This window comes from Diadema antillarum, unplaced genomic scaffold (genome assembly GCF_040938485.1).
Source record: "Diadema antillarum isolate AM-2024a unplaced genomic scaffold, OU_Dant_1.0 scf00000098, whole genome shotgun sequence".
NCBI classification, from domain to species: Eukaryota; Metazoa; Echinodermata; class Echinoidea; order Diadematoida; family Diadematidae; genus Diadema; species Diadema antillarum.
The window spans coordinates 332,548-350,979 of record NW_027270987.1 but is presented as its reverse complement, the minus strand read 5'-3'; the positions used below and the strand labels follow the sequence as shown (position 1 = coordinate 350,979).

At 37.1% G+C, this 18,432-nt stretch overlaps 1 protein-coding gene across 1 annotated transcript in view; it reads right to left on the bottom strand.

Annotated features, from left to right (window-relative positions):
• The window catches only part of LOC139718647 (cadherin-like and PC-esterase domain-containing protein 1), a 71,223-nt gene that overhangs the window by 24,295 nt on the left and 28,496 nt on the right, over positions 1-18,432 (bottom strand). Inside the window, exons 5-6 of the mRNA XM_071630106.1 lie at positions 16,303-16,387; positions 792-972 (exon numbers count right to left, since the gene is read on the bottom strand). Coding sequence (XP_071486207.1) covers positions 792-972; positions 16,303-16,387 — 266 coding nt within the window. The remainder of the gene's footprint in view (positions 1-791; positions 973-16,302; positions 16,388-18,432) is intronic.

Genomic DNA, 18,432 nt, shown 5'->3' with positions numbered 1-18,432 from the left:
TGTGAACATATAACGTAACTATACTGGAATTCAGTGTGTTATTCTATTTTTCTGTTCTTGTTTTGTTCCGAGATTTGAATCTTTTATAGGCAGACTGGAGAAGGGCCAAAGTTCTGTCCTGAGAAGTAGCAGCACGGATCAGGCTGATGTCTGTTGTTTGTCATATCTGGGATCTGGGATGAAACTTAAAATCCCGACACTACAATGATCGGAAGATGTTGAGAGAAGTAAAAACAGCAGCCTTGACAGAAAACACACGAATAATGAAAATGTGAGGAAACAACAACAAACAGAAAAGCACTCAGAGAGTGCACACCTCCATCGAGCACCTTATTTCCACCCTCATTGTTATCTCCAACCTATACTATAGTTTCAGTAATAAAGAATACTTTACAAAATTCAAACAAATTCCTGGATCCAGCCAGCAATACGGATCACTACCAAAATTAGATTATCTCTTCCTTGTGTTATTATCAACTTTTCAGGAGAATTTCATTTTTCAAATTCATTCATAACTTTCGGAGTTATTTTGCAAATCCCATTATTTTGAGGTCCCATCCATTTGCATTTGTCACTGTTGGTGTATTTGGACTTTGAGTTTGAATTTGCATTCGTTTGGAAGCAGAAATTAAACCAAACCAAACAATACCACGCTAATACACAAACGAACAAACAAACAAACAAACAAACCCACACAGGCAAAAACATCACCTCCTTACACCAAAAATACATCACCAGTATGATACAATACCAGTAATACATGGCTAATTAAAGGGTCAAAGTTCACTCACTGCATGACCCTGGCATAGTCCCTCTCTCTGGTCGGCTGGAGAACCTGGATCCCACCTTCGGGGCTGGGGGACTTGAACACCCACCTCACGTCGGTCCCCAGGGCGTTGGCTGTTGCCAGGAAGTCCTCGTACTGGGCAGGCATCACCCAGCACAGCGGAGCCAGCTGACTTCTCCTCAGAGCTACCAGAGGAAGGGGGGGGGGGGGAAGAAAAGAAATGAAAAGTGAAAAATAGGGAAGCATCAAGTAGTAGGCTGAATAAATTCAAACATTGTGAATACTCTCCTTGTGTCCAAACTAAGGACCCAGTACAACCTTTGCAATTCATCTGTTCTTGTTTTCAGTTTCTGAAGACATTTCAATGCCTATTTAATTTCAAAGAGGAGGACCTCTCAGTACTTGAAGATTTTAGTAACTGGTCTTTTTTATTCTATTTCTGTAGAAAATACAGATCTAGTATAGGAGATAAATCCGAAGCAGAAGGAGGCTGATAATCACTTCAACTTGTGACTCATGGAATTATTGTAAATATTCTTTTTTATTTGATTTGATTTGATTTAATCTGTGTATAACATTGCTCTACAATTTCTTATAGACAGCAATATCATCAAAAATATTCACAGTCACCACATTACAATTACTGTAAAACTGATCGTCAGCTGAGAATGATAAGGGCGTTAAGTTGCCACTAAACCCATAGTGTTCACGACCACTTAACACCCTTCTCATTCTCAACAGACGTGATTATGCTGTAATAAAACAGTCACAAGACAAATGTGTATGCTAATTTTGTCTCACCAAATCTGAGAATTGAGAGTGGTTACCAATGACAAAAGAAAAACAGTCAATGCGCTACACATCAGTCAGCATTTGAGCAGCAGAAGAAGATGCATAAATAATCACACAGTATCCTCAAATATGTCGTGAGTCTGAAACAGTGTATATCTTTCAACAAATAAACATGAAAAGATTTTTTTTTTTGTTCTTGCACAAATGAAAGGAGCATCATGCATACATTATGTTCCAATCACAAAACTCAAGGTACTGATTAGATGAGTTATAAGTTAGATGTAGAATATCCCCTGTCAATATCACTCACTGGTGAGCCATGTGATAAATGATAACTGACTGCCTTGGAAACTTCTTTGATACAGTTATGCCTGTATAGCATTTATTTGATGAATACAGTGTATAGAAACAAATATGTCCTGACGTTCACTGCATTCTTTAATATTTGTATGCATCTACCCAAAAATTTCTGAGTCTGCTATGTATATATTCAGTTTCATTCACTGTTAGTATCTTGAATATATCATTACATAAAATAGGGATCATTTACATACAACAGATATACAGTTGTAAGTGGCATAATGTATCTCATTCCTATTAAATACACAGTACTTCTAGATGTTTGGGATGCAACACATACCATTATCTGATCTATCACTAAAAGGAGAAAAGCAAGGACAGCAACAAAGAAAGACAAGGAAGAAGGAGAAGAAGAAAAAGAAACTAGAACCGGAATTTGTCAACACTGACAAATTAGGTGATCCGATCTCTTCGAAAATCAATGATTTGAGTCCTGATCCCAATAGGCATGACCATACCGGTTTCATTTGTGTCGAGGAGACATTGGCCGTGTGATATTTGGATTCTCATTTAGAAAAAGAAGTCAGACTTGCCATCTTTGGTACCGAATTCCGTATCCACTAAAGAAGATACAGAATGAAGTATATTTGACCTTTGACCCCACTTTGCACACCCAAGATGGCATCTGAGCAAAAAGTGGTTATTTAGTGAAGTGATTATTGTAACATGCCCTTTGCGTGTGCAAAATATGGGAAAGACAGGACATGTATTCACCAAGATACAGGATGAACAATTTGTGACCTTTGACCCTAATTTACATACCCAAGATGGTGTTCGATCAAGTAGTTGTTATTTTATGAAATAATGTACGTGACATGAACTAAACATGTGCAAAATATGGGGGTGATAAAGGCTGTTTTTCTTGAGTTATTGCAAAGAAAGTTTCAGAAAAAAATATCACAAAACATCGAAGATAAGCTTTAATTTCAACCAAGTTTTTTGACATGATGCCGACGTTGTATTAAGAAACGAATTGCACATTACGATAGCCCAAACTCTCAGTTACAACATATTAAAATCTGGGAGAAATTCACTGAAGGGTAAGTGAGCTAGTTCTCGATAAAGACAACCATGTCAATTTTCACATCTAGAAAAATTCCCTCCCATAGAGATAACACGTCATAACGAAGATAAAGGAAAAAAGTACATGTGACCTTTAACCCCACTTTGCACAGACAAGATGGCATCTGAGCAAAAAGTGGTTATTTTGTTAAATGATTCTTGTAGCATGGTTTTTGCGTGTGCAAAATATGGGAAAGATAAGACATGTATTCACCAAGATACAAGATAAAACATTTATGACCTTTGACCCTAATTTACATACCCAAGATGGTGTCTGATCAAGTAGTTGTTATTGTATGAAATAATGTACGTGACATGAACTAAATATGTGCAAAATATTATGCTTATAGAGCTTGTTTTTCTTGAGTTATTGCAAAGAAAGTTGGAAAAAGAAAGGAATATCTCAATACATCGAAGATAAGCTTTAATTTCAACCAAGTTTTTGGACGTGATCCTGACATCAAATGAAAAAATTGAGGGCTTATTATCGATAGTTCAAAGTCTCAGCTACAACATATTAAAATCTGGGAGAAATTCACCGAAGCATAAGGGAGCTAGTGCTCAATAAAGATAGTCATGTCAATTTTCATTTCCAGAAAAACTGCACTCCCATAGAGATAACACGTAAACTGGTCAAATTTGACAAGATTACTTTAAATCCATTTTTACGAGGTGATGCCGTCATCCAATCAAAATGTTATTTTACATTAATGAAAGAGTATTTAATAAGCTAAATCATACTGAAATCTGGGTGGAAATTGGCAAAGGATTAGTGCGATACGCTCGAGTGAACTTGAAACTTGATGACGTCATTTTGAAAATTTACTTTTTTTATTTTATTAAGAAATTTGATATCTTTTAATCATTTTTTCAGCATCGCCAACCCATGAAATGACATGTACAACTCATCAGCTTTCAGAATATAAAAAGAAAATGGGGGGTCACCGTCCATCCTGACGATTAATATCGGATTTAAAATTGGCGGTTTTTTGGCATCGTTGCACTGTATATCGCCATTGACGCGCGCGCGGAATTTCAACTTTGACGGGCCCGTATGACGTCATATTGAGTCGGATTGACTTGAAACTTGGTAGAAATATTACTTGACATTTCAGGCATCCGATAAACGTAAAAAACGGGAAATTTCAGTTGCATATGAGCTGTGCGTGCGTATATGTGCGCGCGCGTACGCGTCCGTCCGATTTTTTCAATTTTTCCAAAAATGCTCCAAATGGTCTGAAACGTGTGCAAAAAAACTTTGAGCTCGATTGGAGCATACAAATATTTTAACGCGCGCGTACGCGCGCGTTTTAAGAGAAAATATGAATTTTGAGAATATGAGTAGAATGCGCATAACTTGAAATATATGTGACGTAAATTTCATTGAAAAATTCCATTCCATTGATGAGATATGTTTGAGAATGTGTTTTCATATAATGACGTCATAGTGACGTCACGGTCGACTGATCACTATGATTTTATTAGACCTGTCGTCTTTGGGACATGATACATATATGGTATAAGTTTGAAATTGATAGGAAGAACACTTTCTGAGCTAATCGATACACAAATTTTGTCCAGAAATAAAGGGAGAAGAAGAACTAGAACCGGAATTTGTCAACACTGACAAATTAGGTGATCCGATTTTTTTTAAATCAATGATTCGAGTCCTGATAGTGTAAAGTCTCAGCTACAACATGTTAAAATCTGAGAGAAATTCACCGAAGCATAAGTAAGATAGTGCTCGATAAAGACAGTCATGTCAATTTTCACATCTAAAAAATTCCCTCCCATAGAGATAACACGTCATAACGAAGATAGAAAAAGAAGTACAGGTTTGACCTTTGACCCCACTTTGCACAGACAAGATGGCATCTGAGCAAAATGTGGTTATTTTATGAAATGATCCCTGTAACATGGTCTTTACGTGTGCAAAATATGGGAAAGATAGGACATGTATTCACCAAGATACAAGATGAAACATTTATGACCTTTGACCCCAATTTACATACCCAAGATGGTGTCTGATCAAGTAGTTGTTATCTTATGAAATAATGTACGTGACATGAACTAAACATGTGCAAAATATTATGCTGATAGAGCGTGTTTTTCTTGAGTTATTGCAAAGAAAGTTGGAAAAAGAAAGGAATATCTCAATACATCGAAGATAAGCTTTAATTTCAACCAAGTTTTTGGACGTGATCCTGACATCAAAGAAAAAAATAGAGGGCACACTTACGATAGCCCAAAGTCTCAGCTACAACATACTAAAATCTGGGAGAAATTCATCGAAGCATATGGGAGCTAGTGCTCGATAAAGATAGTCATGTCAATTTTCATATCCAGAAAAACTGCACTCCCATAGAGATAACATGTAAACTGGTCAAATTTGACAAGATTACATTTAATCCATTTTTACGAGGTGATGCCGTCATGCAATCAAAATGTTGTTATTACATTAATGAAAGAGTATTTAATAAGCTACATCATACTGAAATCTGGGTGAAAATTGGCTAAGGATTAGTGCGATACGCTCGAGTGAACTTGAAACTTGATGACGTCATTTTGAAAATTTACTTTTTTTACTTTATTAAGAAATTTGATATCTTTTAATCATTTTTTTCAGCATCGCCAACCCATGAAATGACATGTACAACTCATCAGCTTTCAGAATATAAAAAGAAAATGGAGGGTCACCGTCCATCCTGACGATTAATATCGGATTTAAAATTGGCGTTTTTTTGGCATTGTTGCACTGTATATCGCCATTGACGCGCGCGCGGAATTTCAACTTTGACGGGCCCGTATGACGTCATATTGAGTCGGATTGACTTGAAACTTGGTAGAAATATTCCTTTACATTTCAGGCATCCGATAAGTGTAAAAAAACGGGAAATTTCTATTGCATATGAGCTGTGCGTGCGTATATGTGCGCGCGCGTACGCGTCCGTCCAATTTTTTCAATTTTTCAAAAAATGCTCCAAATCGTCTGAAACGTATGCAAAAAAATTTTTAGTTCGATTGGAGCATACGAATATTTCAACGCGCGCGTACGCGCACGTTTTAACAATGCAATGAATTTTGAAAACATGAGTAGAATTCCCTTGAATTGAAATTTACGTGACATAAATTTCATTGAAAAATTCCATTCCATTAAAGTAGGCCCGCATAAAGAATCGCCCTCTCTCGGACAACTCGGGGCAGGCACCAGACACGGAGCGAGTCGATCTGGAAACGGCTGTGAATGTGACGTCACCGTATCGAGCCTGCACGCGCACGCTTGACAGCTAGCTAGCTGCATGCATGTGATATGCATTGCTAGACTGTAGATCTATGTTTTTCTGCTCGCGATCGCCTCATCGTCAGGAAACTCGGAAGTTTAGTAAAATCAAATCTGTCACTGTAAAGTTCTGATTTAAAACTACGGGATTATCAAAGTAATATAACATTTCCGTAGAAATTGAAGCTTTTTGATATCAGTAAGTCATTATTTTACCTGTGTACAATCGTCTGCGATATTTCGTTTTTGGGAACATTGTACCTATTCACCTGGATGATGTTTTCTGTTTATATGAAATGCAATCAATAAAGATCACAAGAAAATGAATCTTTGATATTTCTTTTGTGTGATTTTATTTCATTTCTGTGTAAGCCTTTGCTTACACACGGCCATCTCTATTCCGCTATTCAAATATTGTTATCGGCCCTTTTGCGCCAACAGAAAATATGTACTGACTGTAGCAAAACGAACTAGAAAGGTTCTACACATGTCAATTTACTGATGAAATCTCACACGAAGTACTGCAAAAACTGTTATTTAGTAAAATTGCAATATGGAGCTGAAATAAACATGTTAAACAATATTTATTAATTTTTAAAAGGAATCTCTTCAAAAGCTTTTTATTTAGATCAAATATTTGTGGGGAATATCCCAGATATGCAAAATGAAATTGGCATCATTGTCCGAACGTGCTGCCCATAGAAAACTGTGTGTAAAAAAAGTAACGTTGCACTAACTATGCATTGATGATGAGCGATAGTTAATGGTTCGACATCACAGTTCAAACTATCTAACGAAGATGAGGACTGAGTGATTTTTAAAATCTAAATCCAAAAAATAGTCAACGGCAATCACGGTTTACGCCTAGTTAGAAGAAAACGGCACTCAGTACATATAGACTCTAGACTAGAACTAGGACTAGGACTAGTGAGCAGTCAAGGACCGAGAAGATTCTACTCGCCGCTCCGTCGACAGCTGTACGTGCACAGCGCTGATAATAGGCACAGCCTAAACGTTTCGTATGCAATACATACCCCGAATGGCGTCTTTGGGACATGATACATATATGGTATAATTTTGACATTGATAGGAAGAGGACTTTCTGAGCTAACCGATACACAAATTTTGTCCAGAAATAAAGAAGAAGAAGAAGAAGGAAAACAAAGAATCAGTACAGATACAGAAGGTGATCCGAGAGGATACTCGGATCACCTAAAAAAGGAGAAGAAGAAAAAGAAGAATCCCTTTTGCCTTGTCCATCTCAACCCCAATTACTCAAATCATGCATTGTCTGTCATGGAATAACAAGCTATCTTGGAATCTCAAGAGGGAAGCTACTGCAGAAGTGACAGCATGCCATCACAGTTTTTACAGTGCGCTGCTGCTAAGCCTTCGCAAATAAACTTCAACATCATCCCTAGCTCATTAGAGTGACTCAAATGTTTGCTTGTGCAGAGATAAAGCTAATCTCACAGCTTTCTTCACCAAGCCTGCACTCTGGCGACTTTCGTTTTGAGGTGACTTTCATTTGAGTAGCACACCATGAAGATACACGGCTTGAAAAGAAAGAGTCTTCAGTCTTCCACACAATCCACTCATGTATAATGCTGATATCAGGCTTGGATTTCTAAATGGAAACACATATTCATTCTACCGTTAGAATGATGCTCTGAAGTGAATTCGGACAAATTTAGCACGAAGTAATTTGATACAATGTCCCCCCCCCCCCCAGCAGCTTTCCATATTTTCTTTGGATTGTGGTTTTAATCATAAGTAGCCATTAGCTATAAAAATGAAGTTTACATCTTGAAAGTTAACATAATCGATAGTGGCATAGAGCTTAACATGTCTTTGTGCTAATTTCTACGCAAATATTGCTGATGTCACATCCAAGAGGTAAATACCAATCATGATCATAATTTAGGGGGCCTACAGGATAAATCTGTAATTTTATGAGCCATAATTTATTTCAAGCACTCTATAAGTGTATTGCTTTAAGAGACCATTCTCCCCCCCCCCCCCCACGGTAGGTTAGTTCTCATGTCTTCAAACTCATATACCCCGTTTATACTGCGAGCGGGTTTTCGAGCCGCCTCGAGGAGGTTCGAAAACCCGCTACGAAAAAGCGGGCTCTCGTCTGTTTATACTGCGCGAGCGAAAGCAGGCCCGAGCGGGTCTTAGCAGGGTCACGGCTTCCGTTCCTATGGTAACCGAATTCCCCTCCAAAAACTGGCGCGCGCTTTCGTGGCATCACTTTCGCGCGGAAACGTGACTGCTGAGCGCGAATTTATAACAACGTGGGTCTCGATCCGGTGCAGTTGCTTGTTTACATCATGAACGCGCGATGACCTCCAGTGATAACTTCCAGGTCGGCAAAAAAGCGGCTTTTCGAACCCCCTAGCGTTTATACTGCTGTCGAGCCTCCTCAAGCCTGCTATAGCGGGTTCTGAAACCTCCCCCCGTAGGAGGTTTCAGAACCCGACCGGACCCGACCCAACCGGATCGCCTTTTTAGGTGATACGCTATCAGCGTATCACCTATTGTGATTGTCAAAATTTCTCTTTTTTTTTATTCTTCTTTCTTTCTGCCACATTTTGTGTCGTCAATATCTCAACAATGACATTACGGAATAACATAACATTTTCAGTCAACATGTCTCATAACAATATCTAGCCACAATAAGGTTTTCATGACAGTAACATATCTATGACATCATCTAGGCGCCATTTTGTGATTTTCGGACCTTGTCACATGATCGATCATAACTTCATAACTAGATATCATTTCTGTATCATTTTCGGTGGACATAAAGTTCAGGTCAGGCTCTATCTTACGTTTTAACGCTAGTTACCAAGGTCATCATTACGCGCGCGTACGCGCGCGTCAAAATTTTAAAAGGCTCAAAACGACTTCCCAATGGGAAATCTCGAAGTTTCAGACAATTCTAAGCGTTTCAAACATTTTCTCGCGTGCGCGTCCGTCCGCGCAATTTCGCGCGCAGAGGGCGTAACCAACATGAAAATGCAATTTTTTTGACTGATTTGGATTTCTGATACTTTGAGTAACAATATCCATTGATTTCCGATCGATTTTGACCTATAACAAAGGAATGCACTGGCGTCAAAGTTGAAATTCCGCGCGCGCGTCTTTCTGCAAATATAGTGAAAAAACATGTTTTTGTTTATGTCGCCATAGCTCTTTAAATCGTCCATTGACCCTATATTTCTATTGCATATTACAAAAGCATATGAATTGGAAATAACGTTTCAAGTACCAATATTGCCAGGAAAACTCATGACGTCATCATATCATCATCTGAAATCAAAAAAGTGGAATTAATTTTTTTGAGGTACTCTTTCTGACATTCATTTACTCGTATCTCTATTGTTTAAGCTTAATATCACCCCAAATTCAGATATGTTTTACTTTGAACATTTGCCTTTCAAGTCCATGTCATGGTTTTGAAATTTGATGACGTCATCATACTTTAAATTGTGATTAAAGGTAAAGACACAAAATCGGACAAGTTTACGTGTTATGTCTATGGGAGGTGATTTTTTTAAAAACCATACATTGACTTGACAACGTTTAATCACCTTTATCTCAGATGATTTTGCTTCATTTCCTCTGAAAATTAAGTATGTTGTAGCTGTGACAATAAGCTGCAGTAATCATGCATTTTATTCTTTGAAATCTCCTCATCAGGTTGACAATTTTGCAATTTAAAACTGAAAATGAGAATGGAATGCGGACGAAACGATTCCTGATTCATCTTTCACGTACATAAGTTTACGTTCCTCTAATTTTCTCGTCGAGACGTATGGCCGAGTGGTTAGAGGTGTCGTCACAGAAACGTGAGGTTGCACACGTACGGGTTCGAACCTCACAAGAGCGCGAAAGAAAATAATATTTTTTTTTTACTTTTTTTCTTCAATGGAGTACTACACCTTCGTCCATGTAGAAGTCACGTTCGCATGTAAACACACCTATACGCACACACTCACACAGTATCCCTTTGTTTATCGTTGGAGACTGCATTGCTTCGACTGCTGCAAAATATTGCAGGCTGGGCTTTTCAAGCTGATCATGGTATATTGTAAAAAAATGAAATTTGTTCATATCAATTCAGTAACACAATGTAGTGGTGGTTACTTTGTGCTGATTTTATACATGTAAGAAGCTATACATTGTAAAAAAAGGTATTTGAATTGTTCCTTTAAGTCAGTCTTCTGTATTGATGATTATTTGTCAATTAGTGGTTTTTGTGGAGTTTCAGATAATGATAAAAAGTATGTATGATAAGTGCAGCGATACTTTCTACAGTTAGTTCAAAGTTGTGTTACAGAGGTTTGATACATACATTTAGCATTGTGTTTGTGTGTCCACGTGTGTATACAGGTTGGCCATATGGCACATTCTAGACAATAAATCTTAATTAATTAGCAAACGCGATCAGCTGTGGAACTGAATATGGTACTAATGTATGATGTTCATGATTCTCATTAAACTGTGACGAGTTTAAAGAGATAGCTTAACTGTGTGTAAAAATAAAGCAATAATAAGGAAATTTTAAGGGAATTTGATAACCATGCCTATAATAATTTCATACAGGTACTAATAGCTGCCTCATGTTCATGTGATTGATCATCACATCAATAGCAAACTGACAACGTACGATTAATATATTATACATTAAACAACTGTCTTTCAAATCCATATCGATGTTTTCTAGTTTGATGACGTCATCATACTTTAAATTGTGATAAAAGTAAAGACACAAAATCGGACAAGTTTACGTGTTATGTCTATGGGAGGTGATTTTTTTTTTTTTAAACCATGCATTGACTTGACAACGTTTAAGCACCTCTATCTCAGCTGATTTTGCTTCATTTCCTCTGAAACTTTAGTATGTTGTAGCTGAGACAATAAGCTGCAGTAATCATGCATTTTATTCTTTGAAATCTCCTCATCAGATTGACAATTTTGCAGTTTAAAACTGAAAATGAAAATGGAATGTGGACAAAACGATTCCTCATGTATCTTTCACATACATAAGTTTACGTTCCCCATATTTTCTCGTCGAGACGTATGGCCGAGTGGCTAAAGGCGACGTCTCAGAGACGTAAGGTTGCGGGTTGGAACCCCACAAGATCACGAAACAAAATATTTAGCTATTTTACTTTTTTTTTCTTCAATTTTGTATTACACATTCGTCCATGTAGAAATCACGTACGTATATAAACGCACCTATACACACACACAGACACACACACACACGCCATATCCCTCTTTTTTGTGTGTTGGAGACCACATTGCTTCGACTGCAGCACAATTTTGCAGGTTGACTTTGTCAAACCGATCATAGTATGTAATGACGACGACTGAGGTGTTGTACTTTGAACAATTGTCTTTCAAGACGATGTCATTGTTTTGTAATTTGATGACGTCATTACACTGAAAATTGTGATTAAAGGCAAGGTATCAAAACCAGCCGATTATAGGTTTTATGTCTGCGGGACGTATTTTTCCCAAGTTGCCAGAAATGGCATAGCGACCTCAGTCGTTACAAGGCCGCTTTTCCGTCTAGCAATGCAATAGATGTTCACACGGCCACGTTGGTTGAGTGGGCATTGACTTTCCCCCTGTTATATCTATACATTGTTTTTTTTTTTTGTCTTACCATTTCCGTGGATGACCCGTGGCCGAGTGGTTACAGAAACGGTTTCGCATGTACGCTCAATATAACTTCAAGGTGCCTATATCACATTCTTTTCTTTGTCGATCACAGATGACTGTCATCTGATGACCACAAGCGTATCACCTAACTCGTCCTCAATGTGACGAGTTTTCATGTCTCGTTTTTTATTCTTGTTTCTTTCTGCCACATTTGTGTCGTCAATATCTCAACAATGACATTACGGAATAACATAACATTTTCAGTCAACATGTCTCATAACAATATCTAGCCACAATAAGGTTTTCATGACAGTAACATATCTATGACGTCATCTAGGCGCCATTTTGTGATTTTCGGACCTTGTCACATGATCGATCATAACTTCATAACTAGATATCATTTCTGTATCATTTTCGGTGGACATAAAGTTCAGGTCAGGCTCTATCTTACGTTTTAACGCTAGTTACCAAGGTCATCATTACGCGCGCGCGCGCGTCAAAATTTTAAAAGGCTCAAAACGACTTCCCAATGGGAAATCTCGAAGTTTCAGACAATTCTAAGCGTTTCAAACATTTTCTCGCGTGCGCGTCCGTCCGCGCAATTTCGCGCGCAGAGGGCGTAACCAACATGAAAATGCAATTTTTTTGACTGATTTGGATTTCTGATACTTTGAGTAACAATATCCATTGATTTCCGATCGATTTTGACCTATAACAAAGGAATGCACTGGCGTCAAAGTTGAAATTCCGCGCGCGCGTCTTTCTGCAAATATAGTGAAAAAACATGTTTTTGTTTATGTCGCCATAGCTCTTTAAATCGTCCATTGACCCTATATTTCTATTGCATATTACAAAAGCATATGAATTGGAAATAACGTTTCAAGTACCAATATTGCCAGGAAAACTCATGACGTCATCATATCATCATCTGAAATCAAAAAAGTAGAATTAATTTTTTTGAGGTACTCTTTCTGACATTCATTTACTCGTATCTCTATTGTTTAAGCTTAATATCACCCCAAATTCAGATATGTTTTACTTTGAACATTTGCCTTTCAAGTCCATGTCATGGTTTTGAAATTTGATGACGTCATCATACTTTAAATTGTGATTAAAGGTAAAGACGCAAAATCGGACAAGTTTACGTGTTATGTCTATGGGAGGTGATTTTTTTAAAAACCATACATTGACTTGACAACGTTTAAGCACCTTTATCTCAGATGATTTTGCTTCATTTCCTCTGAAAATTAAGTATGTTGTAGCTGTGACAATAAGCTGCAGTAATCATGCATTTTATTCTTTGAAATCTCCTCATCAAGTTGACAATTTTGCAATTTAAAACTGAAAATGAGAATGGAATGCGGACGAAACGATTCCTGATTCATCTTTCACGTACATAAGTTTACGTTCCTCTAATTTTCTCGTCGAGACGTATGGCCGAGTGGTTAGAGGTGTCGTCACAGAAACGTGAGGTTGCACACGTACGGGTTCGAACCTCACAAGAGCACGAAAGAAAATAATAATTTTTTTTTAACTTTTTTTCTTCAATGGAGTACTACACCTTCGTCCATGTAGAAGTCACGTTCGCATGTAAACACACCTATACGCACACACTCACACAGTATCACTTTGTTTATCGTTGGAGACTGCATTGTTTCGACTGCTGCAAAATATTGCAGGCTGGGCTTTTCAAGATGATCATGGTATATTGTAACAAAATGAAATTTGTTCATATCAATTCAGTAACACAATGTAGTCGTATTTACTTTGTGCTGATTTTATACATGTAAGAAGCTATACATTGTAAAAAAAGGTATTTGAATTGTTCCTTTAAGTCAGTCTTCTGTATTGATAATTATTTGTCAATTAGTGGTTTTTGTGGAGTTTCAGATAATGATAAAAAGTATGTATGATAAGTGCAGCGATACTTTCTACAGTTACTTCAAAGTTGTGTTACAGAGGTTTGATACATACATTTAGCATTGTGTTTGTGTGTCCACGTGTGTATACAGGTTGGCCATATGGCACATTCTAGACAATAAATCTTAATTAATTAGCAAACGCGATCAGCTATGGAACTGAATATGGTACTAATGTATGATGTTCATGATTCTCATTAAACTGTGACGAGTTTAAAGAGATAGCTTAACTGTGTGTAAAAATAAAGCAATAATAAGGAAATTTTAAGGGAATTTGATAACCATGCCTATAATAATTTCATACAGGTACTAATAGCTGCCTCATATTCATGTGATTGATCGTCATGTCAATAGCAAACTGACAACGTACGATTAATATATTATACATTAAACAACTGTCTTTCAAATCCATATCGATGTTTTCTAGTTTGATGACGTCATCATACTTTAAATTGTGATAAAAGTAAAGACACAAAATCGGACAAGTTTACGTGTTATGTCTATGGGAGGTGATTTTTTTTAAAACCATGCATTGACTTGACAACGTTTAAGCACCTCTATCTCAGCTGATTTTGCTTCATTTCCTCTGAAACTTTAGTATGTTGTAGCTGAGACAATAAGCTGCAGTAATCATGCATTTTATTCTTTGAAATCTCCTCATCAGATTGACAATTTTGCAGTTTAAAACTGAAAATGAAAATGGAATGTGGACAAAACGATTCCTCATGTATCTTTCACATACATAAGTTTACGTTCCCCATATTTTCTCGTCGAGACGTATGGCCGAGTGGCTAAAGGCGACGTCTCAGAGACGTAAGGTTGCGGGTTGGAACCCCACAAGATCACGAAACAAAATACTTAGCTATTTTACTTTTTTTTCTTCAATTTTGTATTACATATTCGTCCATGTAGAAATCACGTACGTATATAAACGCACCTATACACACACACAGACACACACACACACGCCATATCCCTCTTTTTTGTGTGTTGGAGACCACATTGCTTCGACTGCAGCACAATTTTGCAGGTTGACTTTGTCAAACCGATCATAGTATGTAATGACGACGACTGAGGTGTTGTACTTTGAACAATTGTCTTTCAAGACGATGTCATTGTTTTGTAATTTGATGACGTCATTACACTGAAAATTGTGATTAAAGGCAAGGTATCAAAACCAGCCGATTATAGGTTTTATGTCTGCGGGACGTATTTTTCCCAAGTTGCCAGAAATGGCATAGCGACCTCAGTCGTTACAAGGCCGCTTTTCCGTCTAGCAATGCAATAGATGTTCACACGGCCACGTTGGTTGAGTGGGCATTGACTTTCCCCCTGTTATATCTATACATTGTTTTTTTTTTTGTCTTACCATTTCCGTGGATGACCCGTGGCCGAGTGGTTACAGAAACGGTTTCGCATGTACGCTCAATATAACTTCAAGGTGCCTATATCACATTCTTTTCTTTGTCGATCACAGATGACTGTCATCTGATGACCACAAGCGTATCACCTAACTCGTCCTCAATGTGACGAGTTTTCATGTCTCGTCTGAATTCTGTCTGTTTATACTGAGCTGAAAGCCTGCTCGAAGCGGCTACAGGGGGTTTCAGAACCCGCTTTTTCCTTAGTATAAACGGGGTAATAGATAGTTGCACCACACGATGAAGTGCTGGGTAAAGGCTTCAAACTTTTGTACTGCTTGGAATCCAGTCAGCAATGTATGCATAGTTGATTATTATGTTAGGCAAGCATCTGGGAAGCTGTTTTTGATGAGAGAAACAACATTCGTAGGTTTGCATAAATTTGTACGTTTGCATAAAATTTTGATTCTGTTGATAAACTGATTTGTACTATACATGATCACAATTTTCAAAACCCATGATGTGATTTCTGCATAAAATGAATTAAGCTTTCAACACACAAAGTGAAATTATCGCACTGTTCAACCAATATGAAAAAGCAAAACAAAATATTAGGTCAAAGGAGGCACAAAATTAGATTGATGTGTTAGTATACAAATGATGCACAGGACAGAGTGGATCAGTGAGAATTGGATGCGCGAGTTTAACTTTGGAACTGTTTAAACCCACGAGGGCAGCGAGTGGGTTTTAGACTGTTCCAAAGTTAAACGAGAGCATCCAATTCTAAATTATCCACGAAATAGGCCTGTGCATCATTTGTGTTATAAAATGGGCCCATAAATTCATGAAATACAACCATTTTCCCCATCATGGGTCCGGAACACCTACAACACTATACAAGACTTGAGCCATTCGTTAAGATTTTACCAGACGCAGGGCCATGCGTTTGGATTTTACCGGACGCATGGCTCACTGTGGATCAGTAAAAATCAATGCATGATAATTGACCAATCAGATTGCAGAGATTCTAAAGCCTATTTTATTATCTCATTTATCCATCCTTACTCAGAATCCGCCTGGCTTCATTCATGGTGTAACAGAAGGCATCCTTGCGCCACAAGACATTTCTTAGTCCCGGTATTCTGTTGATCTGAAAGAAACCAGAGTAATTACAAAAATTACTAGGATTCCAAGGGTGTGCATTTTCAATAACCTTTTACCAATTTTCTTAGATGCTTTCAAGAATACCTTTACAAAAAAAAAAAATATCACACACACACACACATCACAAATAAAACACAAACAACAATAACATCAAACATTTGTAAAAGTTTTAGAGTAAACCTATCTTTGGTGTGGACTTTTTGCATTTCACATGAAATAGAGAGATTTCAGAACAAATACCAACAAACAGTAGAAGTACATACAACCTACATGTATGCCTCACAAATTTCACATAAGATATGTGGAAAATGCTTGGTGAATAATGTCTTTACCACCAAAATCTGCACATACATCAAGAAAAGATCAAACAAGAGAACACACAACAGATAATTTCATTTTGACTGTCATACAGAAGATATGAATAACACTTAACGGCTCTAAAATATTACAGGCAATATTAAGTCACACAATTACACATAACGACAAAGAAAAGAAAACCACAGAAGATCCGGCAAGATGATTCCATGCATGCTTAGCCTATCTTTGGATGACAAAATCTAAAATTAGTTTTGACTTCAAAAAGAAGCAAAATATCACCTGTCAGTATCATTGATCAGCCATATGATGAATGACAATTGACAGTAGTGACACTCCTATGCCACAGTTAAGCTTGAGTAGCATTTATTTTGAAAATACATATACACAGTGTACAAGTACAAAGTTTCTTTCTGCAAAACTACACAAAGCCAAGCACCAAGCATGGAATCATCTTTTGACAAGCGTGAATGAGATGATTGACTGAAAAGGGAAATTATGGAAAAAGGAGAATTTCATGATTACATAAACCAGGGAAAGGAAATATAAAACCACCATTAGTCCACACAAACGTACTAGTCTGGGGGGGGGGGGGGTAGGGGATTTTGCTGCAGGAATTTTCATCTCGTAAAATATCACCATTTGGCAACTCTGAATTTCACTGCATGTCTTTTATTGGAACAGGATCTTACATTGATCTTGTTACAGGGACTGTACAGTACTGGTTGAGGTGGGGATTCAGGTTTATAACATTCCTAAGTGAGATAATGAGAAACCTCTTACGAAATATGAAAGAGCATGTAATTTTAAGAAGGATCCAACATTTATTTGATGAAAATTGGTTTTCAAATGGCTGAGATATCCAAAAAGTGATAATAATAAAAGGCGACAGGCCACGCCTTTTATTAGGATCTCTTTGTTTCACCTTGTTTTTGGATATCTCAGCCATTTGAAAACCGATTTTCATCAAATAAAATTTTGATACCCCTTAGAATTGCATGCTCTTTGACATCTCATAGAGTGGTTTCTGAATATCTCGCAAAACGTTAAAAGATAAAACCTCACCAAAACCAGAACTGTACAGTCCCTTTAAATTCATCAAATCTGCCAAAATCAGAAAACTGCACAAAGAAATGCAAATTTTAAGACAGAAATATTAACTTTAACACTGTTTTCTCCTAAACTGTGTTCCCAATATTTAAGCATCGGTACAGTAAAGTCTTTCATCAAAATAAACAGCAGTGTGACAAATAATTGAGCTGAAGTGAAAAAGTTTTTATTCTACATATTAAAACAAAAGACCAGAATTGATTGATAAGATTAATTAACAAAACAAGCATGAAACCAAAGGTAAGTGATTTCTGTGACTTGTTTGCAGTACAAATGAAGAAAGTAGAAACAATAACCCTTTGAATCCAATGACATTTGCGAAGTTTACAGTCTTTGTAGAATAGAAAATGAGTTAATAATCATACCCATGTAAATGATTTGATACAGGGAATAATTTTCCTTCTCGAAATAGAATAGCAGTTTTAGTCGATGGACATACATTTCGAACAAAATTTTAAACAAAATGGTGTACAAGTCTATATATTGTATGTAATGTAATTGCTATGCAAATGACATACCAATGACATACCAAAATGCATAGCAAATTGCTATGTGATACAAGGAAAATTATTCCCTGTGATACAATTTACATGTACTTTTTTTTTT